This window comes from Ammospiza nelsoni, chromosome 2 (assembly GCF_027579445.1).
Source record: "Ammospiza nelsoni isolate bAmmNel1 chromosome 2, bAmmNel1.pri, whole genome shotgun sequence".
Taxonomy (NCBI): Eukaryota; Metazoa; Chordata; class Aves; order Passeriformes; family Passerellidae; genus Ammospiza; species Ammospiza nelsoni.
The window spans coordinates 1342766-1367857 of NC_080634.1; the positions used below are offsets into that span (position 1 = coordinate 1342766).

Consider the following 25092-nt stretch of genomic DNA (forward strand, 5'->3'; position numbering starts at 1 on the left):
TTCTACATTAATTTCCTAAACAGAATTTTAAATAATGAAGCACATCTCTACAGTATAATTTATAACCTAGATCTTTACTAGGCTGGGAATAAATTATCTTAAAAGGAGCTGTTTGAACCATTTTCTTTATACTACTTAGAGGGGTCCATGCATGGATTTAAAGAAGGTTTGTATTTTGCAGGCTTTCTGCTAATTTTAGTTTTTCTTGATCTTTCAAAAAAATGAGGGCTTAAATCTGTAAGGAATTGGCTCAGGTGGTCCTTTGGTCTGATCTCATGTCCCATCAGGAAAGAAATGGCAGAATAAAATAGGTTTGACAATAGAGCAGGAGTGGAATCAATAGGGAAAAAAATCAGGGTAAAAAAACCTTTAATTAGAGCGAGGAGATGAGACCTCCTCACCTGTGGCTGTTGCCTCTGCTCCCTGGGGCCAGGCTGGGTGCCATCCTCCAGGTTCCTCATGGGACTGAGACACATTTCACCTGCCTGGAATCCCTTGGGTGGATGCAGTCTGCTGGCTCTGCCAGCGCCTTGGGTCATGAATGAGTTTGGTGTCTTGCTTTCAGGGAACCAGGTGAAATTTCCATGGCTTGACAGCAAACAGCAGGGGAGGATGGGGGGTGTTTTTAAATTTTTTTAAAGAAGCTGCTTTAATCCCTTTAATACAGCATTTCTGTTTGCAGTGCTGGGAGTGACGTACCTAAAAATATTTTTACTGGCTCACACAGATCAGTAAAAGTCAACTGTGTGCATCTTCCTTTTGGGGCTGCTTTTTAAACACAAATCTAAAAATGGTTTTGAGGCATTCATAATTCAGTATATTGTTTTTAGCAATGCTTTTCCTTTTCGTGCCTTGGGTGGTTTTTTTTTTTTTTCCCACAGCAAAATAATTCCAGTGAAGATTTTGAGGTGAGCTTAGGTATGAAAGTTGTAGTGTCACTGGGGTTTATCCTTCAATTAGATCTGAAAGGAGTCCTGCAAAGGGCGAGTGAAATTTGGGGATTACACAGTGAGGAGAAGGCTTTGCTCTTCTTCCTCCCTTTAGCTCTGGCTTTCAGCAGGTTTGATCTCTTGGCCAAGGCTGCTCCTGAGAGCTGGGAGAGGCCAGGGACAGCTTTCCACTTGAACAGGCTGGATGTGCTGATCACCTTTAAGGTTATTTTGCTTTCAAGATAATTCTTGGGGTTTTTTCCTGATTGCTGATGCTTTGAAAGTTGTAAACAACCACTAGGATGAAGTCAGTGACTTAAGTGTGGCTTCTCCAGAAGAATCCTTGGCGAGGTTGTGAGTGTGATGTGCCTAAAATGAGGGGGGGATGTCAGTCTCCTCCTTGTGCATCACCCAGTCCAGGTGGCACAGTCCCAATTACTTTTCCTTGCAGGTCACTCCTGGCTGGTGCCTGAGCCCTTTGCAGATTCTGGCAACAAAGGACTTTGTAATCCCGTGCTGGTGCTGGCAGGGAGGGGTTTGTGTTACCTCAGGGCTCTGGGCCCTCCTCCCCAGAGCCACCGTGGATCTGTGGCACTCTGGGGCTGCTGCTGGGCACACAGATGTCCCCAGGAGCAGGACAGAGGCAGCCTGCAGGAATCAGATGGAGTGACCTTGGAGTGTCTCCAGGGCTGCTGTGGGATCAGAGGGGCTGGAAGCACGAGATCAGCGTATTGATTCCCTCCTGCAGCTGAGTTCTCTGTGAAATCCCTGCCAGGCAGTGGCTGCAGGCTCCCAGGCAGAGGGCATCGATCAGGGGCCCTCCAGGAGCTGGAGCCTTGGAATTCAGCCCCTCCTGCTTCATGGCAATGCCTCTGATGGCATCTTCACCACTTCCCCTCAGTCATCTTTGGGCACTTGGCTCTTTGCTGCCACGGTTCAGGTGCTGATTCAGGAGGGTGTTGGTGTTTGGGCATCTACCGGTTTCTGTGCTGAACCAATGATCAAACCTTTCCTTTTAGCAGTCTCCTAATTTTATATATCAGAACAGCCAGCTTCTTGTCCCAGAACATAGGGGAACACTACAGCCTTGCAGAATTCATGGCCATGGGGTGAGCAGCCAGTTCATGATGGGAGCCACCAGGTCCAGATTGTTCCAGAGCTGATCCAGCTGAAGAAAACCATCTCAGCAAGTCAGATCTGAGCTTAAAACTTCCTGTGGGAGCTGGATCCCTTCAGAAGTGAACATTGATAGGTGATAGCAGGTGCTCTGGGGGCTGGAGCCAGGATGGGAGACCTGGTTGTTCACTTGGAGAAGTCTCCAGGGAGAGCTGAAAGCTCCCTAAAGGGGCTCCAGAAGAGTTGGAGACGCTCTTGGGACAAGGGATGGAGGGACAGGACGCAGGGAATGGCTTTCCACTACCAGAGGGCAGGGCTGGATGGGATATTGGGAATTGTTTTCTGGGAGGATGCTGAGGCCCTGGCACTGCCCAGAGAAGCTGTGGCTGCCCCTGGATCCCTGGCAATGTCCAAGGCCGGCATGGATGGAGCTTGGAGCCACCTGGGACAGAGGAAGGTGTCCCTGTTGGGGACAAGGAGTTGGGATGAGCTGGTGTTCAAGGTCCCTTCCAACCCAAAACATTCAAAGAATTTATAATCACAGCAATCACTCAAGCAATGGTGTGTGAGGCACAACGGTGTGATCAGGAGCTGTTTGATGTGGATTTTGTTGGATGGACAGCTGGAAGGAGTCAAGAACTCATTTGGTGAAACCATTTTTCAGCCTCTTAATGACAGAAAAATGTCCAGAATGTCAGGCTTGGTGTTGAACCAAATGGTTTCTTTGGTTAATTACTTATGGATGTAAATTCCTAGAGTGGAATGGCATTGACAACTCTGCATGCCAGGGGAGGGAGGAGAATCCACTGCCCAGCTGAATAAGTGATGTTGAAGTTCAGTTGCCTCAATTTCCCAGTTCTGTGCCCTTCCTGCTTGGGTTGTGGCTGGGCTCAGCTTTTGGCTGTTAGAGCTTAATCTACAGAGGGAAAAGTGGCTGCAGACAGCTTTCCCTGAGCAGCAGGTCACTCCTGCCCCTCCCCTCTCAGCTGCTTGCTGTGAGCTCTGCAGGCTGCCTGGATTTTGGCCACAAAGTTCCTTCTCAGCTCCTGAATTGTTTGAGATTTCCCTTTGCTTCCTGTAGCTGTCAGTGTGTCCAGTCAAAGCAATTCCCGTTCCCAGCATTTCCTCCCCACCTCTGTCCCTCAAGGATGTGATATTGACCTTTTCCTTGGGTTTGTTCCAGCAGCATACCAGGAATATTTTGCCCTACAGGATATTTATTGCGTTGCTGACTAATGCTGCCCTGGACGTGCTTGTGTGTGGAAATTTTTCCAAGAGATTAAATTAACTCACTAGGTTAAAAACAACCCCAAACCAACATCTTAATGAAACAAAGCTGAAGTCTTGAGTGTCTTATCTGTTCCTTGGGCTGTGACCCCTGGATTACTTATCCAGTTGTTTCCCATCTGGATTTTAAGCAGCTGCTTGTTCTTGTCTCTGGGTATTACCTTGTTCTGCTTCTCCCTGCTGGGCTTCATTGCCTCCTGAGGTTGTTTTGGCGTTTTCCAAGATGAATTTGAATTCTGAATCTGTGCCCTCCTTTGCTTGCAGTCACTCCCAAATTATTGCCTTCTGGGAATTTGAGGAACATACAGCCAGCAAGGCAGAGCAGAAATTAGGGGTACAGTGGGAACTGTGGGCTTTCATTCCTGCCAGCATTTCTAAAAGGAGTCTCTTTGGGTTTTTTAAAAGGAGGAATGGCAATGCCTCAGTGTTCATGGAATTAAAGCGGTGAGCAGTTGGTGTTAATGCCATCTTGATCTGCTGCCTGTCAACATAAACCTGGGTCTGTTCAGAGAAGAGATGCCTTGGAACTCAGTCCATTAGGATGCTCTCTCCAAATGTTGGTTGAAGCAGATACTGAAATATAAACAAGCCAAGCAGTACGTTATTTCTCCCCTCTTTTTGTGAAATGAGTGAAGATAGTGTAGGGAGGCTCCAGGAATAAACAGAATATTTTTATATTTCATGATTTGTGGACAGATCCCCTCCAAGACATGTCACTCAGAAGGGAAGAATTTTCTGGAACACTTCATTGTCCTTCAGGGGCTGTGAGTTACCAGAGCTAATTTCCTGGGTGAGACTGGGCCTGTGAGGGGTTAAATGTGGCTCTTTGCATCAGTGGCCACGTGAGGAAAACCAGCAGCTTGTTTGTGATGCTGCAGATCAATTCCTGGGGTTCAGGAGGGGATTGGCTTTGCTTGCCTGTGTCTCCTGAGGGCCTGGAATGAATCCCTCCTCCCTCACAGCACATCCATGGGACAAATCTGAGTGAGGGATTCAGGAATCATTCCCATCTGGGATGTGCTGCTTCTGAAAACCTACTCAGTGCAGGGAGTATTTGCTCTGCCGTTGTGAAGGAGCTTTTTAACTTGCTGGGAAACAGGATTCTGCCTCCAGAGCAGAATATGTTAGAAATTCATGTGGGAATTCAGATTTTGGCTTGGGAGAATCTCATCTCTCTGAGGCTGTCTGCTGGGTTCCTGTTTGTTTAGCCCTTTTTCAGAGTTAACTGAAAATGAAAATGCTGCTTAATTTGGGCGCTGGAGATTTTGGTGACATACTTATGGTAATATCTAAAACAAACAAACAAAACCCTCCAAAACTCACCCAGAAATCACAGAATGGTTTGGGTTGGAAGGGACCTTAATCTTGCCTTAAATCCCTGTGTTCACTGGATGGCCACCCTGGCAGAGAACTGAAATCCTTGGGATATTGTTTGGAGAAGACAAGCTCTGCCTTGAGCGCTCCTTTTCATCTTTTATTTGCACATGCAGTGTTTGTGTCCAAGTCAAGTCGCACAGCTCCTCTCCTCTGCCTATGGGAGGTGGCAAATTCCAGCTGCAAGGAGGGTGGGAAAAACTCTGGGATGCACCCCTGAGTTGCTTCCTGAATAACTGGCCTACAATTAAGAGCATTTCTGCACATTATAATGAGGCAGCTGGGGATGTTCCAGTTCCTGGGGATCTTGCTGATCCCTCCAGGTGAAGATGCAGGAGGAGGAAAAAGCCTTTAAAGTATGAGTTAGGCTGTGGTGTTTGTCTTAGAGGAGTAGAAAATAAGTGTTGTGAGGATGATGGGGTCTGAAAGTGAGTAAATCCCATGTTTTATGAGTGAGAAGAGCTTTTTGTTGCTCATAATTTGTTACAGGGGCTGTTAAGGTCATTCAGTGGAACCAAAATTACACAGAACACTGAAACTAATTTTCATCTCAAATCACAAATATTTAAGAGCAAATCTGATGGTTGGGAATGATACAGGGGGAAAGAAAAGTGACTTTACAGTTGTAAAGTCAATAACTGCTCTTGTCCTTGCAGGAAGTTTAAGTGCACACAATGGATCTGTTGGACACAGTAAACCATTTTTAAATCACTTGCTTAAACCTTGCTCTGAAATTGGTCTTTGAATCAGTGGTTTTTTCTCTTCTTTTAGTGGGGAAGACTTCCTTGATCACCAGGTTCATGTATGACAGCTTTGACAACACCTACCAGGTAAGTGAATCCATATTTTTGTCTTGTGTAAGACTCCTCTGTTGCCGTGTCTTCCATTGCAGGAAAAGTCATTCCAGACAAGTTGGGGCACTGACCAAGGAATTGCCAACTGTAAATTCTTAATTTTAATCACCAGCTAGAGTGACACTTCTGGGTTGGATTCTGCTCCAGGAGTTTACAGGATGAGCTGTGGAATGTTCTAAAGGAATATCCAAGGCACATCCAGGGAACAGCAGTTGTTAAATCTGCCAGGGTTTGCTTTTTCTCCCCACCATTTTCTATCAGACAATCACAAATCTAATCCCTGTGTGTGAATAACATAACAGGTACCCAGGTCTTTTAAACAAGTTGACACAAGCTAGAAAACATTATATTTTTTAAAAAATTAAGATGCTTAGAAAGCAATTTTACAAATGAGCACTGTGCAGCCCAGGAGAACAGTCAGCGTTGCCCACTCCCAGAATTCAGCATGAGCTGACAATGTGGTGAGATATGAGAGTGTTTCGGTTTCCTGAAGTGTCTCCTCCAAGCAGAACACGTTTCATGACTTGGTTGCAGTTGGTGATGTTCTGGATACAGAAACTGAGAAAAATCTGGTGCCTGGGAAGGTTTTTTAGGGGGTTGGGAGGAGGAGATAACAGGAAAAAAAAAAGGAAAACGTGATTCTCCTGTTCCTCAGTGTCTAGTCAAGGATCTCATTGAACTGAGAGATTCCCCTGCTGCCTCCTTCAGTAATTCCTCCTTGCTGCTGCTAGGAAAAATGGGATGGGGAGTTGTCCCTGAGCTGTGGGAAGAGCCATGTTTCCATAGTGTGGGAGGGCTGGAGCACACATCACTGCTTCCTCCCATGTTCCTCCCACTGTAATTACATGGACATTGAAGGCAGTTCTTTTATTTAAACTGGGATTTCATCCCTTCCCCAGTATTTTTCTTTTAGGAGAGCTCCTTTTCCTTACTGAGTTTGTGTCCCAGTTCTTCTTGAGGAGGTTTCACCCTGTGTGCTTTAGGGCATCACCATGGAAAGGTGGTCTGATGTAATACATGAAATGATTGTAAAACCAGTGAGTGGCATTTACAACAGTGAGAAATCCTAAGGGCTTCCAAGACAACTTGGATTTAGGCATCAGTGCTGCCTGCCCAGTTTGGGTGTTAGGGACTTGGGTCAGAGCCATTCATCCAAACCTCTTGGTTTTCCTGGAGTTGTGCCTGAGGTGGGGCCATACCTCCTAGTGGGTGCTGTGGCTGGAAGAAGGAACCAGTCACAAAAGCTCCAGGAATTTGGCCAAAATCACACTGCCTGTTGGTGTCAACCCAAACCAGACATTTTTGGATGCCCAGGATTGGCTAGAGACCCTGAGACCTCAGTATTAATGCATCTGATCATGGGTAGCTGGAGCAGGAGGTGAGTTCAGGGATGATCTGCTTGTTCTGGACGTTTCTGGCACATTTTGAATGCCTGTTTTTCTGAAACCTATCATTTGAACATGGGCTCTTTATGTTCAGCTGTTAAAAATAGAAAGCTGCCATTTAGAAAAATCCGTGCTGTGCATTGGATTCCTTCTGCTCGCTGCTGGATGAGAGCAATTCAGCTGTGTCCCTCTGTCTTGTCAGTAAGAACTTGCTGTGCTGTGCCAGAAACCCAGACACCTGGAATAAAACCATGTGATTGGAGGGGTTTCTTTTACCAGGAGTCATTCCCCTCCTCCGTGGACGTGCTGGGAATGGTTTCCTTTGTGCTGTGGCCCCACATCTGTTTTAGTAAAAGTCTGGTGTATTGGGCATGCTGGGATCAACTCCTTGATAATGCAGCTTCCCTGTTGTGGTAGGACAGGCTGGGGGAGGAGAAGGCTCCAGGGAGAGCTCAGGGCCTGAAGTGGCTTGAGGAGAGCTGGAGAGGGACTGGGGACAAGGCGTGGAGGGACAGGACACTGGGAATGGCTCCCACTGCCATTAAAATGTTCTCCACTGGTGTTGGGAAGTTTGGGTGCAGCTTTGCTGCTTTACGATGAACCAAGCTTTAGTTAGGGATCATGTAGGTGTCTGCCTTGATCTGCTTGGAAGAGTGAAGATCCATGGAAATATGTGGCACTTGGGTAGAAGGCAGTGTGCCCACCAATCTTGGTTTAGCTGGGGGACACCAGTTTGTCACATGCATTGAAATCCCTGCTGCTACCCAAATAAATGTGTGATGAAACTGTCAATATGCCCCAAGTCAAGCTTAAAACCTTTTGTGCTTTAAGGAATTGTTCTGGTGGTGAATATATTAAACAAATTGATTATTGAATTAAGCTATATCTTAAAAACAAGAAACCAAACCTGTTTTCTTGCGGCTTCTGCTGCTCTCCTGAAAATCACTGCAGGTGTTCTGACATTTTTTTTACAAGCTCTTGGTTTTGTCATCTCTTTCCAGGCAACAATTGGCATTGACTTCTTATCAAAAACCATGTACTTGGAGGATCGAACAGTGAGTAAGATTTTGTTGCTTTTCTCTATGAACACTAGAAACGAGGACCAGCATCTGGTTTTGTGCAGCCCACACTTGTGAGATCACTGGGAAGCACAGGCTGAGCCTTCATCTCCCAGCTGCTTCCAGGCTGACAAGTGCTGTGGAGACACAGCAGTGGGGATGGGAAAAGTGGTGTCATCCTCTGTGAAGAAAGAGATAATTTGAGGGGTGAATGATGGTGGGAGTCTGGAGAAAGGGGAACCATGCTTAACCCCTTCAGCTTTTGCTGCCACAAGACAGAAAGGTAAAATGCAGATTGTCAAATGTGGCCAGTTAATAGCTGGTTCCACATTCTTAATACTCCTTGTTTAAAAAGAAGGTGGCTTCTGATGAGTGCACAAATGAGACTTGTTTCCTTGCTTGGTGCAGTTTTAGCTCATCAAGTGAAATCACTCCTCTGTGCAAGCAAAGCTGTGGTTTAAAATGAGCTCAGATTCTTAATTAAGAAATTCAGCCTCAGTTGAGCTATTTGCAGAAACAAAACTGCAGTGCTGCAGAAGCTTGTGATGAACACCCAATAAATGGGATTGGATAAACCCCCAGTAAATGGGATTGCATGGAGAGGGCTTGAGGGATGAGATGTGCTTTCCTTGGCCCAACTGGCTCTTGCACGCCTTGCCATACACCTTGCTTGTAGTGTGCCTTGCCTTTTCTTCCAGAGCCGTGCTGGTAAGAGCCATTGAGCCTGTCTGTGAGTGTTATTTTTTAGTTTAGAGTTACAACAAGCATTTTATCCCCAAAAACCAGACATGAGGAGCTTTTCCACCAGCAACCGTCCTTCATGCTGCTGGAGGTTGCCTGTGTGAGTCCTGAGCGAGGAGAGCAGAGCATGAATTTCTCCTGTAGGGAGAAGGGCAGGTGAACTTTTCACAGAACCACTGAGGCTGGAAAAGTCCTCCAAGACCAAGTCCCGGCATCCCCAGCACTGCCAAGGCCACCACTAACCCACATCCCCAAGTGCCACATCCACACCCTTCTGAGCACTTCTAGGGGTGGTGATTCCACCACTTCAGCTGTAGCTTTCTTGTTGGCGCTCTCAGTTTGGAAGCTGAGCCATTGCGCTCCCCCGTTTTGGAAGGGAAGCATTTTTTGGGAAGCTGCACCCCCCAGTTTGGCTGCTCTTACCCCTTGGGAGAGATTGCTGTAGGGAGACAGTGTCCTGCTGCTCCCAGTCCCCAGGCAGCTCCTGCATGAGTTTCTCCTTGTTATTTAGATATTTTTTGGAAGAAAAAAAATAAGTGAAACATTTCTTGACTCTTTTACTTTTAGTGGCAGTTTGGCTTTTTTAATTTTCTCCCGCCCACAGATCAGGTTGCAGCTGTGGGATACTGCGGGTCAGGAACGTTTCCGTAGCCTCATTCCCAGTTACATCCGTGACTCTGCTGCTGCTGTAGTAGTGTACGATATCACAAGTAGGTATTTGCACTGCCTTTGACCTTTGTCTCATTTCTCTTGCTTGTTTGACTGATTTTGTTAGGTACGGTTGCAATTATGGGACACAGCAGGTCAAGAGCGGTTCAGGAGCTTGATTCCTAGCTACATTCGTGACTCCACTGTTGCAGTTGTTGTTTATGATATCACAAGTGAGTGGGGGGAATTCTGCATTTCTAATACTCTGCCCTTTTCATCCTCTAGCTTAGCTTTGCATGTCCTCTCACGTCATCTGCTTGGGCTTGGTGCTGGCATGACAAACCGTGGTTTCTCTGCTTGTTTCACACAAGCCCCGTGGTTGCTGCTGTTGCAATGTATAAAGTGTCTCACAGAGGCCATTTTAACCCTTCCCCACCCCATTTTCTTCAGTCTTCCAGTCCTGCCTGCTCTCATTGCACTCCTCCATCTGCCTTTGGTCATAACATCACCGGTGCCTTTTGGTCTTTGTGTCCATGGGTATCTGAATTCTCAAACTGGAGACTTCTGTAGCTTGCTCCACCTCATTCACCCTCCCCCTCAAATGAACTCTGGGCACGGGCTGGTGGGGAGAAGGCATTAACATCACATTTTCCTTGGAATCGGCCACTCTCACGTGCTGCAAGATGCAAAACTTACTACTAAGCTCTTACCCTTTAACAATTGCTCTTTCATTCCTTACTAAGGTATGTACATTTTTGTCAACTAAAATAATAGTGCTTCTTCAGCCCTGCTCCTTCTGTCCCTCCCCTCAGTCCAGACACCCCTTAACTTACCAGTTCCTCACTGACAAAGAGCAGAAATTCTGTTGTAGGGGAGCTAAACCTTCAGACAGTATCAGTTTTAAACCAGATTTGACTGACAACAATGGCCTAATTCTGCACAAATGCATAAGTTCTTGTCCTTTGATTTATAAATACTAGAAGATTACAGCCAGGAATAGGGGCTTTACCTAGAAAAGGTCTAATTGTTAAAAATGGCACTTTCCTTTGAGCTAAAATTACAGGTTAGCTGTCAACTCTGAGTTTTTTCCTGACCCAGCAAATTCAATATTGCCAAGCAGTAAAGGGAATTAAGACACTGGCAAGTGATCAAGTCTTGGCTGTCTAGCATGCAATATATTACTTTGCAGTAGAAACCATTAAAAAAAAATCAATACTTTTCAAGAACTGCTGCAGAGCCCCCCCCTTTCCTAAGTACTGAAACTACTTTGGCTGCTCACATGCTCTTTGTGTCACTAACTGGCAAATGCTGAGCTCTGTGGCAGCTTCCCTCCAACTCCTTTTTCCCTGTGGGATGCAACCATTCAAGCACCACAGAGTCTGGAATTCTTACCTTGCAGCTTTAAGGGTGTACATGAAGTGCCTGTGAAGAGGTTAAATTTCTGCTTTTGGTTTTATGCAAAGATTTAGGAGTTTTTGTTTTGAAGGCAAGCGTTCAGTGCATGGGAGTTGCTGCTGTGTTATATAACCCTGGGATTCCCTAAGGAAAATAAAAATTTATTCAAGTGTACAAAATGCAAGGCTGGAATTGAGGAGTTCTGAGAACTGTGGTAACACTTGTAGGTGCACAAGCCATGAGTAGCAGAGTGCAAAAATTAATCCCTGCTCCCAACAGAAAATACTTCATGTAAAAATGAACTGAAACACAGCGATAAGGCTTTTCATTTTAGGTGCTGTCAAAACCAAATTATAGATGGACTCAGCTCCCTCTGGGGCTTTGAGCCCACCTGTAAAGAGGCACTTTTCCATCTGAAACCAATGCCAGAGCTCTGTGTCCTTTAGTGGGGAGACTCAGGGTTCCACTCGCTGATTCTCCATCACCCTCCTCCGTGACTGCGCGGAAATTGAAGCTTTTCTTTCCAAGTGCAGATGTGTGTCCTGGTGAGCTGTGAGGGACAGCTGCAGTGCTAACCCTCTCCACTGTTCTCTGGTAGATGTAAACTCCTTCCAGCAAACCACAAAGTGGATCGACGACGTCAGAACGGAACGGGGCAGCGATGTCATCATCATGCTGGTGGGGAACAAAACAGATCTAGCAGATAAGAGGTATGGGCCAATCACCCAGCTTTCAAATCCTGCTTTTCTTCATCTGCTGCTGTTTGCTCCTGTTTTAAGGAGTATGTTGTAGTATATTAGTTTTTTCTTGAGATGGCTGTGACTAGAGAAATCTGAATTTTAAATCCTCTTTCTTTTGACTAAGCCAAATTTCCATCACAGGGCTGAAAAACCATCGCCAGCTTGTACAGATGTCAGGGGAGAAGGGATTGTTCACTAGAGCCCACATCAGTGAATGAATAAACTGGTTACAAATATTTGTTCTTAATAATGTTCTGCTTAAAAATGGGTGGAACACATATCCAGGGAAGAACAGGACAAAATGCCTCCCAAATGAGGTGGTTACACTTGGACTTCTGTGGAAATACTTTGGTTTTGATGATTATTTTGGGACTCTGATTGCTAATTGTTCAGACATAAAAGCAGAGCTTCCTGGGCAGGGATTTGTGGGTGAGCACTTGGCTTTTCTGCTGGAATGCTGAGTTCTGCTTGGGTGTGCCATGGAAGTGAAGTGGTGATACCTGTCAGCAGCTGTACATTCCATGCAGGCAAAAAAAAACCCCTTTAGGTGCTTTCAGATAAAGCACTTAAAGGTTTTTTTAAAGTGTAATAAATCTTAATTATTGAGGTATTTGTCCAGGTTTGGGTTTTATGAGGTTTTTTTCCCCTAACTCTGTGTTTTCTTCCCCAGACAAGTGTCCATTGAGGAAGGAGAAAGGAAAGCCAAAGAGTTGAATGTAATGTTCATTGAAACTAGTGCAAAAGCAGGATACAATGTAAAACAGGTGAGTGGCTGCAGGTAACACACCCTCCTTGTGGGAGCAGCACTTCCCTGGATCTTGGGAAGCCTTGGCCCAGGGGGCAGTGGGAATTGTAGTCCACACACAGCAAGCAACACCTCAGAGCTCAATTGTTGGCTGAGCTTCTGAAGGATCTCTGGCCTTGCTTCACGTGATTTGGGACTTCCTTCCCTTTAAATAACAGGGGAGTTATGGAAGAAGCTTTGAGTACAGAATCACACCTTGCTGGGCTTTTGATAATCCAGATTTGCTGTTTGGACTGAGAGTGAGACACAAAGCTGGGGAAGCACAGGTCTGAGGACTGTTTGTGTTGTATTTCAGTGAATGAAACAAACCAGGGAAGGAGGAGCATGATGGCTTAAAATGCTCCCAGTGCCCAGGGAGACAGAGCAACTGCTGTTCCCACTCTGCTGGAAGGCACTGCAAGTGCCAGCAAATGTTTCTGGACAGCCAAAGCTATTTATTTCCAGAAGATGATGAATTGCTTTTGAATTGGGGAAAGCAGTGAAAGGTCTTTTGAACTGATGGGAGTGCAGAAAAACGAGGGTTTATGTTTAAATCTACTCTGTCAATTTGAAATAGATTTGGTATTGGAAAGGAACTCCTCCCTGTGAGGGTGGGGAGGCCCTGGCACACACAAGCTGTGGCTGCCCCTGGATCCCTGGCAGTGCCCAAGGCCAGGCTGGACAGGGCTTGGAGCCGCCTGGGACAGTGGGAAGTGTGCCTGCCATGGCAGGGGTGGCACTGGATGAGCTTTAGGTCCCTTTCCACCCAAACCATCAGGGATTCTGTGTGTATGGGTGACATTCCACATATATCTTATATATGTAGTTACACAAATGGTTTCTGTGCAGAAGGGTACCAGGAGTGATAAAATAGGATTATAAACTGCTTCATGTTCTAGACAGGACTAAAGAGTCTGTTATTAAAATGTCCCTTGACTTTGCCTCTAAGTAGCAAAATGATTCCCTGTATAATGGGATAATTATAGCAGTGTTAACTCAGAGCTGTTTCACTGCATCACCCACCATGGATGTGTTGGCTTCCAGGGTCCCCCAATTATCCTGCCACAACAGATAATTAGGGTTTGGATCCTGTGCTGCAGTCCTTAATGAGTGCTTAGACCTGGGGGTGTGCCCTGAGAGCAGTTGCCTCACTGAGAGGAGTGATGATGGTGATGATGATGATGATGGAGCTCTACCCTCCCTCTTTCCTTCAGGGAGTTTCTGTGCCCTGCCACATTTCCACAGGTTCTGTAGCTGAGCCTGTGAGGGAGTTGTGGCTTTCAGGGCCAGCTGGAACCCTGGGGATGTGATGGTGTGCACACACATGAGTAGATATTAAAAAGAATTAGAAATGGATTTTTCTTATGAGTGTTGATCCGTGTGTTGCAGGTGTGGACTGGGATTCTCAAGGATTTCAAAGCTGCTCTATATTCTAGAGTATTTGTAACTCATTTTTTATTAGCTTAATAAGCAGTTGTTTAAGCAGTTATCAAAGGATAAGACCTTCAATACCACCACTTAGACAGCTCCCTGTTTCCTTGCAGCTTCTCTGCTAAATGGTGTGAATTTATTTTAGAACTTAGCAATAAATTCTCTCCCAGTGAAATGGGAAAGTACAACTGCAGAATGGGTCCCCTTCCCATAACCTATGTGAAATCCTTAATAAGCTGAATGCAAATTTGACCTTCCCATAACTGATAACTTCTTTCCACAATATATTCTGATCCTGCAGAACAATCACAGTCTCAGTTCATCTTCGCACAGCATTTTCATCCAGAAACAGCTGAATTCCTTGTCCTGCTCGGGGAGGGAATGGCTGTGACTCCACAGTGGGAACCCAGGGGCCTTTTGTCCTTTGGTGCTGCTTTTAGCTTCTGGTTCGTGCTTTTCTGCTGGAAGAGATAAGAGGGAAGGGCACTGCCTGCAGCTCCCTGCAGCTGTGCTGCACATGCAGAGGGCCTGCCTTTGTGCTGGACCCCTGCAGGTGAGATGCTCTGTACTTCCAGCAGCAGCTGTTCCAGTGCCAGCATCTTCTCCCAGCAGAGGCAGAGGGAATGGTGCTGCTGCCAGGCTTTTCCTGCCATTCCCTGAGTCAGGAAAGGGGAGAGCTCTGAGGATGGCACCTCACTGCTGCCTGCTGTTGGACCTGTGACTGCAGAGCTGTTTGCAGTCCCCAAAGTCGTTCACGCTTACTGTTCCTCCTCACCTTTGGGCAGGGGGTGCTGAAGGAAAAATGAGTGGGTATTAGGGAATAAAAGCATTGGTGGTGTTATTGTAGGGTTAAACCAGTGCAGCAGAGGGGAAAAGACTGGCTTTGGGATCCTGCAAAGCGTGATTGCCAGGGGAGCCTTAAGCTGGGAAGAGAAGTAGATAAGTTGCTCCTTTTAATGCAGAGAACTGTAGTCTGTGATTCATTCTGTCAGCCCTGACTGAGCTTTCAAAGACTTTGCGATTCCTGCTCTGTCTCGGCACTCCATAGTTCAGGGAATCTTATTGTTAGTCCCTGGATTTCATGCCCAGAATATGTCAGGGTTCATTTTGCTGTCTTGTAGAAAGAGAGGGGAGGGAGGGCCCTGGAATTGCCGCCTCCAGCAGTACCTGGCACGCTCCACGCTGGCCCTGCAAGAGCCAGGGATGAATGTGGGCCTTGGCAGAAGAACTTTCTCACGGCAGCAGCTCCCTGAGCACAGCCCCTCTGTGACCCTGTTCTCACAGAGCTGGCCTTTCTCCTGTCTTCTGATTCTTACCCATCTGATGGGCAGGAATTACCCTCAGAGCTGCAGAGAATGAGAATTAGGGAGAGATTTTCGTTTGCCTTGTGTTGGGGAGCAGGGTTCATGCCCAGCTTTTCCATCTGGACAGCGATCCTCCTGTCCTTTCCATATTGCTGAAAACTGGTTTGTGCCTGCAGTCCTTTGTGACCCTGATCTGTTGGGATTTATTGGCTGGAGTAGCAGGCAAGGCACAGTTTGGCAAATGACTTGAAACTGATGGTGAGAGATGAGGCTTCTTTCCAGAGTTTATATCAGCAAGCAGATTGCAGAGTTGAGTGCTGAAAGAGAGTCTGTGTGGCTTTTAGTCTTTCAGCTGCTGCATTTAACTCCTGCCTTGGAAAAAAAAAGTCCTGGATGCTCATCAATACTTGTGTTTTTATACCCACACAAACATTGAAACATGTACATGTGTGTACAGACACACACTGGCTCGGGGCTGACAGCACCAGGAAGCTCAGAGGGCCCTGTGGGAAGGCTGCTTTCCAACCATCAGGAAGTTTCCCTAATTGGATTTATTCACATATGCTGGGGCTGATAAGCAGAAGCTTAATAAGAAATAAAGTTGATTTTTCTTAGTTGCCAAATTCCTATTTTTAGTCTGATAATTTAGGGGAGAAATGCTGCTAAAAGCATCATTTTATTCCTGGTCTTAATGTAAAGAAAGGATTACTGCATTTTAAATAGCCTTTCTGTCAGCAGTGTGGTTTAAATGCAGGAATTCCAGTCGGTTCCATCAGCTGAGGATTTTTTAAAGACTCCTCACCCTTCCTGTATGTGGGCATTCCTGCTGTTGGTTTAGGTAGAGTTTAACATCTGGAGTTTTGTTGCTTCCTGGTTGGCCTGTGAGGGTTTCCCTGAGGTTTCCAGGGAGGCTGGAAGGTCCAGGTTAATGGCAGAGGTCCACAGAAATACAGAGGGAGGCGTACTGGGTTTTTTACTTCGGAACCGTTGGCTGAAATGAGGGAGTTACATCGAGTCCCGACTTCTCAGACCCATGCTTGGCTCAGATTGCAGTGTGTGCCAGACTGCTGCCAAGAAAGATCCCAGACAGACCTGGGGGCTTGCTTGTGGTGAGCTTGGGAGGGGCTGTAAAGCCAACAAAGTGACCTTAGGAAGGTGGGAGCATCACTGGGACACTGGGAGAGCCCAGATGGCGAAAGCCCTTGGGCAGGGACCCCCCAGGACTGCTCGGGTACCCACAGCCCTGATGTAAACAGGCTGGCAGTGCCTTGGCTGTGTTTTCTGTGCAAAGTGGGTCACTGGGAATAAGTGCTTTAGCTTTGTGTCATTTGAGGAGAGGCAGGACAGCAGAGGAACACGCCAGGCCTGACGTCAGAGCCGCAGGATCCAGGGATGCACAGGGCACACGTGATGGAGGGACAGTATCCTGGGCAGGGCGACAGGCAGCTGGACCCAGGGCACTTCTCCTGCATTGTACACAGGGTCCTCACCCAGAGGGCCCAGGAGAAGCTGTGTGGTGGCAATTACCAGCCTAAACCTCAGGGGCAGAGGTAGGAAATGCAGGAGAGGGAATCGGTCCTGTTCCATCTCACCGCCTTCAAGTGGAATAAAACCTTGAGGAGAGTTTGGAACTCAGACCTTGCTGGGAAACTGGAGGTGGTGTCCAAGTGAGAGGCTTTGGATGCCTTTGTTCTGTGCTTTTTGCCCTGAATGCGGGCATAGGAAATCCATGGAGTGGGCACCAAATGATGAGGATTAGGTTTGGCTGCGTTCATTTTTCTGTTCCATAGGAACCTGAGCCACAGATAGGTGAGGCTTGGGAGAAATCCTTTCCTACATCCCATTTTAGACACTCTTCCATGTGTGTCAGCTGAGCTGATGTGGTGACAGACTCCTGGATGGTGTGTTTGCCTTCATCAGCTTGTCCATGCTCCTCTGAAATCCTCTGGGGAAGTGTGGAAATCTAATTCCCACCTGCCCTGGGGAGGCTGTTGGGTCTGTGGACATGCATGGCAGGTGTGGGGTGAAATGCTGGATCCCTCCCATCTTGTTTGCAGGGAAGGTGCAGGAGGTTTGCTGCGCACAGCTCCCTGATCTCCACTAACAAGAGCTGTGCTCTGCCCTTTTCTGTGAAGAAAGGTGATATTTGGTGTCAGGATTTTGGGGCTGAGCAGTGTAAATAGTGCCGGGGATGTGTTGGATCATTGTTTGAGCTGCCTCAGCCGGGGGGAGCCGTTGTTTTCATCTGTTCCCTCTGTGGTTCTTTGCAGCTTTTCCGACGTGTGGCAGCTGCCTTGCCCGGGATGGAAAGCACACAAGACAAAAGTAGAGAAGACAGTATCCTTTCTGTGCCTGTGCCAGGCATTACCCTGCACCAGGAGAATCCTCTGCAGCCCTGGACATCCCAGAGAGAGGGGGAACCGGGGCAAGTAACCTGTGAGCTGAGCAAGGAGGATGGGTGGGTTGGAAGGCTGAGGGTGGAGAGGGAAGCAAGGGAGGAATGGTGATCCAAAAGGATTCTTTGCTTGGTGTTTGAGTGTGTGAAAGGTGGGAGGAAACAGCTGCCAAGAGGTCTGAACAAAAACCCCTGTGGTTCTTGCAGACCCGACTGACCGAATCCAAACCAAACTGTCCTGGAAGGGACCTCTGAAGGCCCCTTCTCTGATCCTCCTGCTCAAAGCAAGGCTGACTCCGAAACTGAGCCAGTTTCTCCAGGTCACATTCAGAGAAACTTGGGAAATCTCCAAGGCTGGGGATCCCATAAACTCCCAGGGCAGCCTGGGACCCCAGGCAGCATCTCAGACTCAACTGATGGGGTCTGTCTCAGCCAAGGGAAAGCAGGGGTGGAAAAGGCTTGAAAAGCAGTATGGCTACACTGGAATCACCAAGCTGGCCAGGGGGGTGTGCTTGGAATAGCAGCTTTACCAGGATTGCTGGTTTTATTTGCAGCGGGGATCATGGAGCTGGTAAATAGAGGAGAAATTGTGCCTTGGCTGAAGGAGGTCTCAGGAACTGTGGGACCTAGCATTGAAATTCCATCAGAGCATCTGATTCATGGGGAAAAGAAGGTTTGGGAAGATGGGGATTGCAGCTGCACAAGCTTTGTGTGGTAGGGACTTGAGTGATCAGAAATATTTTGTTATGCAGGTCCCCAAAAGGTTAATGAGCAACAATCTTTATTAATGAGGGGGTAGAGTGTACAGGCAGGGAGTTTGATCAGCAGTCCCTAATGGGAGTGCATTTAGGGCTCTGGGAATTGGGCTGCCTGCAGATAGCAGGGATGGATGGAATCCTCTCTCCCAGGCTGCTGCATTAGGATTAACGGGGGCACTTCTGCAAAACATGGGGGGTTCAAGGATCTTGACCCATTCGTTCTCTGAGATGAAGCTGGCAAGGCTCATGTCAAGATCTCCAACTTAAACACACTTTAAGCTTTAAATCAGCCAAGTGGACCAAACACAGGAGATGAATTGCCTGTCTTCTGTTCCAATTTCCATGTTTATTTTCTCCAAACCTCTTTAAAAAGCAGCTTCAACCCCCTGAAGAAATCAGTTGGAAGCACCAGCTGTGTGATCTCTATGCCTCTGTGTTCTGTGATAAGGGGAAGGCTGGAGACTTGTGGTGAACAGCTCTGAGCTGGGGATTAGCATTCAAAGCTCCTCCTGGGAAGGGCTCTGGGAGGCTGTAGCTGGAGGGCATCCGCTGGGAATTGAGCCCTGCTGCAGAGGGAGTCGCTTGTCACAGGCAGGCTGTGAGCAGCCAGCTCTGCAGTGACCTTGTGGGACATCAGCTGTCCCTGCAAGGGGGAGTGCAGGCTGGTGGCAGGGCTGTGCTGCCTGCTGGGGGAGCAGAGAGGTTTGGTGAGGAGGTTGGGGTGGCACGGTGTGCAGTGGTACCCAGGGAGTCACGGAGCCCCATTCCCAGAGGGATCTAAAGCCCTGTGGATGTGGCACTGGGGGACATGAGATGCTGGTGGCCTTGGCAGTGCTGGGGGAGCAGGTGGACTTGGAGATGTCAGCAGGCTCTTCCAGCCTGAGTGATTCTGTGGTTCTGCAGAAGCAGTGATTGGACCTTTCAGTGGATCCATGCATCTCGAATTCCCACAGCAAGAGAGCAGACTGGTTATACACAAACATTGGGGTCTGACATGGTTTCTGCTGCAAGTTTCATGTGCCAGGGCAGGAGGGGCAGGTGAGAAACCTTTGCTTTGGAGCTGGTCTTTGCCAGTATTTCAGCAGGAAGCACTGAGAATGCCATTCCAAATCCCACTCTTGGTAGGGAAACAGAGTTGGAGATGCGTTTGCCTTAACTTCCTCCTTCCAGTGATTGACATAAAACTGGAAAAGCCTCAAGAGCAGCCTGTCAGTGAAGGAGGCTGTTCCTGCTAATACCATGTGGCTTCCACCTTTCTCCAGAACATCACTGCTTTCCCTCCCTGTCCTCTTCATTGACTGCAGTGTGAATATTGGCTTGAACCTTCCCCTTTCCGTAATAACGTATCGCAGTTCATCATCGCTGGCTGTCTCGTGGAGATGATCTTTAGCTTCACAAGCACACCCCACACACACACACCAAAAAAATGTCAGTGTCTTCATTATTTATAAGAAAAGAAAAAAAAAAAAGGCCAAAATATTCCACCGTATTCTAGGTATAACTTTAAAAAAAAACAAAAGCAAAAAAAAAAAAAAAACCAGAAGAAGAAAATCCAAACAAAAAAAATAGGTACAATTTCTTAATATTTGTTCCTTTTTTAATATGTTATGATATTGCACTTTGAAATGATGGCAACTGAGTAAGTTTGGAATTGGACCTAGATGAGATGTATGTGCAGAAGAAGGCTTGCAAATCTGACCCATTGGAATTTCTCTCAGAAACTGGGAATGTGTAGACAGCAGGCGCAATCACGGGGGGAGGCAGCAGATGCCGAGGGTTGAAGGCTTATAATTATTAAACACAAATAAACCCCAAGCTCTTAATTGCAAGTCTGCCTGGTGTCCAGAGCCAGCCTGGCCTTAGCAGGGGTTGGGCACTGCTGGCTCTGGAGCTGGGAATTGTCGCGAGGCAGCGGGGACACGTTTCCAAGGAAGCATTACTGGGAAATACGGACGGGCTCTTTGGGATGAGTGGCTTCTGGAGGATTTGGGGGGGAAGGAAAGGGTGGATGTGCATTAGCAAAACACTTGCAGGAAACAGGGAAATAATGTTTCGAGTGCAAAATGAGTTTTCAGAGCTTTTTTTTTTTTTTTTTTTTAGTCCTTTTTAAGTAGAACACCAATGAAGTGAATTATTACTGCCCAAGAGATGGGAACATAACAGTTCAGCTGTTTGGAAGAGAAAGCATTTTGCTTCTTTGCTTTTCTAGGGGAAGTATTGAAATCAGGACTGGCACTAAAACCTGCCAGAGCCGATTGAAACCTTGGAAATTTGGGAGAAAGAGGGAAGAGCAGCTGGCTGCCCCAGCAGAGGGGGAATGGCACCCGCTCTTCCGGAGCGTGGGCACAGGTCCGTGGGGAAGGGGTGTTTACTTTGAACCTACAGAATCCTAGTTGAGGCATCTTAGATGGAAAGGGAGGGACTTGAGTAGGATGGAAACCAACTCCTGATTATGCAGATTTATGCCTTTATTTTTTAGCTTTTTTTTTTTATTATTATTATGTTCAGTCTTCCAAGTTGGTTTAGTTTGGTTCTCTAGAGCTGTATAGTTTGGTGAAATAATTAGTAATTTAGTTTTCTATGGAATTAGGCTCACAATTAACCCTTTCTTTTTCTTTGATATTTATTTCTCGGCTTCAATGTTTTTTTACTCTTTCCAATGCTGATTTTGTTGTTTTTCCTTTGGCTGAGGAATCTGTGTAGAGCTTTGCTGATGTTGCGAGATGTAGCTACCCGAGAAACACGGAATGAAACACACTAGAAGTGCACCCTTTTAATCTTTACTAGTCATTGTGAAGTTGCTGTGTAAGTTAATAAACACAATTGTAAATACATTGTTTGCTGGGCGACTCTGGCCGAGTTACAGTGCAGGAAGGAATTCTCGAGTCTGTGTTGCGATTGTGGATTAAATGGACAATTGCAAGGGAATATTCAGGCTCCTCCTTGGTTCTCTTCTGCCCCTCTCTCTACCATCTAATATAACCACCTGGGGGAGAGGAAGGGAATCGTCCTCACCACCACTTTCCCCAGGAAGCGGGCATAAAAGAGTTGGATTTGCTCATTCCTGAGGTGAATGCCAGGCTCATGCCCTGCCCTGGGTTTCTAGCAACTCTGCACAACAATAACTTAAAGGCAGAACGAGATGTAAAAGTGCTTTTCTAATGCAATATTAAAGGCGAATTTTTTTGACGTGGCATGTCTTGAAATAAACATCAATGATATGTGACAAAGGATCATTCTTTATTTAAAAGAAACTCTCTGGGGGAAGGAAACCTGGCTGCTTTTCCTTTGTTGTACTGTTCTTAACCGTGCTGAAATGCTTCATCCTGCTGCTTCTTCCTTTGCTTTGGTTTGCTTTTTTTCTCCTTTGGTTCTCCGTGCAGCTTCTGTTGGTCCTCATTTGGCTGTTCCCCACGAGCACATCCTTTTTTTTTCCCTTGCTTCTGATAGAACGAGCACCCTCTGCTTCCCACAGTCCCAAGCTTTAAGCCCTGGATTTAAGGAGCGGGCTTAGCCCATTCGGGCTGTGATGGACCAGCAGCCTGGACGCTTTTCCTGGGAGACCTGAGAGCAGGTTTGTCCAGAACTGGCTGGAAACAAAGGTGTGGAGAGCAGCATTGCCACAGCTCCGTGTTCAGCACGGCCAGGGGGCTGCAGGAGCACGGCCAGGTGCGTTCAGTGCATGTCCTTGCTGGTAGCCTGTGCTGCCTAACAGGGCTCACTCCAGCTCTCCAGAGAAAGCACACTGCCAAGGTGAGCACAGGAGCAGCGTGGTCTTTAGGTTCATTGTTTGGTTTGGGTTTTTTTGCACCATCTGTCTGTCAGGTTTTAGATTTTGATTTTCTTTCACTCTGTGGGTGTGGCCAGTGGAGCCATGGGAACAGATGTTCTTAATGCTAATTTTTGTGCCATTTTCTGAGCGAAGGTCTCAGCTCTGTTTCTTTTCTCCTCCCTGCTCTGGCTTGCTCGTTGTACAGTCCATCATGCAGCTATTCCATGCCTCACGTTTTGTCTTGGTAAAAGTAGTTGAAGAAATTGTGTAAGGGGGGAAAAAAAAAAGGTTCCTTTTCTTCATGTTGGAATGTCACTGGTACCTCAGCTCTGTTTGATAATATGAACCAACAACGACAAGAGAACAAATCCGTAGTGCTTGAACTAAATAAATACCTGTCTCATTGGAAAGCTCTGCCTCTCTTCTCTCAGCATGCGCAGCGCAGCGCGGGCAGGAGGAGCAGCTCCTCAGGGGAGGCTCTTGTGGGGCAGGAGGAGTTTTGGGGGGCTCTGTGGCACGGGAAGGTGTGCAGGGGTGCTGCAGGAGGAGTTTTGGGGGGCTCTGTGGCACGGGAAGGCGTGCAGGGGTGCTGCAGGAGGAGTTTTGGGGGGCTCTGTGGCACGGGAAGGTGTGCAGGGGTGCTGCAGGAGGAGTTTTGGGGGGCTCTGTGGCACGGGAAGGCGTGCAGGGGTGCTGCAGGAGGAGTTTTGGGGGGCTCTGTGGCACGGGAAGGCGTGCAGGGGTGCTGCAGGGCTGCGTTTGCTGTTGCTGCGGTGTCTCTGCCATTGTTTCCAGCGCCCCAGGGACGGAGCCCGGCCTGTGCCGGCTGAGCTGTGCCTTTCTGCTCCCCTCCTGCTCCGTGCATCAAGCTGCTGCTTCCGCTCCCCTTGTGCGGCCCCAGCCCTGCCTCAGCTCCCTGGCACACGGTGCACCCAGCCCAGCTTCCCTGGGGAGGATCCTCCTCCAGCCTCCTCCTGCTGGAGATGCAGCCGGCTCCGTGGGGCCGGGAGGTGAGTGACACATGGGTGAGTTACCCTCTGCTTTCCTGAGGGACAGAGAGGATCCTGCAGTACAGCTTGGGTGGGTGGAAGGGACCTTAAAGAGCATCCAAGGGCAGGGACACCTTCCCCTAGCCCAGGCTGCTCCAAGCCCCATCCAGTAGGGAAGGGGAATTACCTGGGTTTGATGTGTGCCCAAACCTCGGTCTCTTGGTCAAGTTCTTCACTGTTAAAAGGACCATGAATAAATGGGTTGTGAAACTGGAAGGTAGTGCTGGAATTAGGGATATGGGAACGGTTGTGTGGTGGAGATGAGTTCCTGGAAGTTTTTGTCACTGGGGGAACTTGTGTTCCCTGTAGCCAGCACCTCCGGCTGCTGCCCTGGCTGGGAGCCTCTGCAAACACCACCTTCACCTCCTCAATTCCCATGGCTGCTGCTGTGGGTAGCCCTGGGACTCTCAGCTCACACTGGTGTCCCAATTCCCAGCTTCCCTCTGGTGGAGGGGTCTGGATGGAGCTGCTGTGGAGCAGGGAATGGGTGGGGAGCACCCACCAGCTCCAAGGGTGCTCCTGGCCACTCGCTCATGGCTGCGCTGGGTCGAGCTCCCTCTCCAGCCCGGCTCCAAAATCCAGGAGGGATTGTCTGATTTAGATTGGAAGGTGCTGATGGCTCCGTTGCTGGCTGGTGGGGTCAGCCCTGATTTTGCCAGGCTGGAGGAGCCTCAGCACCCACCTGGCAGCATCCGCAGAGCTGCTGCGGCAGCCGAGCCGAGCATCCCCTGGCTGCGGTTGTGCTTCCAGCTCCCCAGTCCCGGCAATCCAAAGTGCAAGGGCTCTCCCTGCCTGCTGCGGCCGCCCCTTTTGCCATGCTGGGCATGTCCCAGCCCCGAGGAAGATAAATGGGGCGGGCGGGCTGCGGCAGGGCTGCCGGCAGTCACGGAGGCAGCTGCACACAGCCGGACCTCGGAGCAGCCTCTCCTCCCATCCGCGCTGCCTCCTCCTCTGCTGCTCTCCCTCTGCCTTTCCAGGCGTGCTGGGCTTGGGCTTTCACCAGTGGAATTGTTGTTTCATCAGTTTAAGGGATTTTTTCATCAATTGGCAAAGATACTGATTTTATTTCCCCCCCTTCTTTAACCATTTTCCCCTTCCCCACCCTGGTCTGAGCGTGTGGTGAAGTCAAACGTGGATTTTTATGAAATATTCAGGATCCTCTTATAGGAGCAGGATGGAGCTGACTGCCCAGATGGATGCTGGAGAGGCTGGGCTCCCATTAATGTTGGGAATGGAACTCGTGTGGAATTGCAGCTCTGCCGTTCCCGGGAGGATGAGGGGTAGGGAAGGGCTGCAGGTGATGATGCTCCTGCTGCCCCACAGCCCTGCCCTGCTGCTGCTGTTTCCAAATGGAATTTTCCAGACTTGCCACCTGTTTCTGAGGGTTTGGGTATAAATTAGAGCCATTGTGAGTGCTCGCTGAGGGCCACCCGGAGAGCACGTCTGCAACGAGGATGTTATTAAAGCCTTGATTAAAGGTACTGCTAATTAAAGCACTGAAGTGTCTCTCCCACAGCCAGTGGCTCCTTGGGTACAGGGCAGGGAAGGGAGAAAATGGGGTTTATCCATGCTCCCAGCACTGGTGGTTGGCACTGTGTTTATCCCAGTTTGGGAAGGGGGCTGTGTGGAAACTGGAGGTTTGATCCTGACATTTCCTGAGCTGCTCCATTTCCAGACAAGTGGGTTTGGAGCCCAGTGTGGCCCCCAGCTGACTCCTGTGCCATGGGAAGTTGTGGGATTCATTTTCCAGGCATTTTGTGGCCACGATGGGCTCTAAAGGCTCGTGCCTGCTCCTTACTGCGGGTCCCGTTTTTCCGAGGGGCTCTGGAGTTGTTCTGGGCTTTGGAGCTTCAGCAGCTCTCCCTGCTGGGAGAGAGGAGTGCTGCGAGCTGGGGATGGAGCAGGTCAGCCCTGATCCCTGTCCCTCAGCACTCCTGGTCCCTCTGCTCCTACCCAGTGCCACTCTCGGGCACCACGAGCTCCTGGGAAGCCCCTGCTGAGGCGTTTGTGGGCTGTGGATCAATTGCTTGTGCTTCCAAAATTATTTATATTTAATTGCTGCTTCATTTAGC

The 25092-nt window shown here is 48.2% G+C and overlaps 1 protein-coding gene across 4 annotated transcripts in view; it reads left to right on the forward strand.

The window, feature by feature from the left end:
* The window catches only part of RAB6A (RAB6A, member RAS oncogene family), a 44848-nt gene extending 22467 nt beyond the window's left edge, over positions 1 to 22381 (forward strand). For 2 of the 4 annotated variants that reach the window (XM_059492733.1, XM_059492750.1), the window contains exons 2-8: positions 5478 to 5536; positions 7947 to 8000; positions 9349 to 9454; positions 11386 to 11497; positions 12198 to 12291; positions 17317 to 17383; positions 19370 to 22381. In XM_059492733.1, the coding sequence (XP_059348716.1) occupies positions 5478 to 5536; positions 7947 to 8000; positions 9349 to 9454; positions 11386 to 11497; positions 12198 to 12291; positions 17317 to 17383; positions 19370 to 19434 (557 nt within the window). In that variant the 3' untranslated portion in view covers positions 19435 to 22381. Of the gene's footprint in view, positions 1 to 5477; positions 5537 to 7946; positions 8001 to 9348; positions 9455 to 9519; positions 9626 to 11385; positions 11498 to 12197; positions 12292 to 17316; positions 17384 to 19369 lie in introns of all 4 variants that reach the window. The other 2 variants (XM_059492725.1, XM_059492741.1) reach the window with 1 other exon arrangement.
* The last annotated feature ends 2711 nt before the right edge of the window (positions 22382 to 25092 follow it).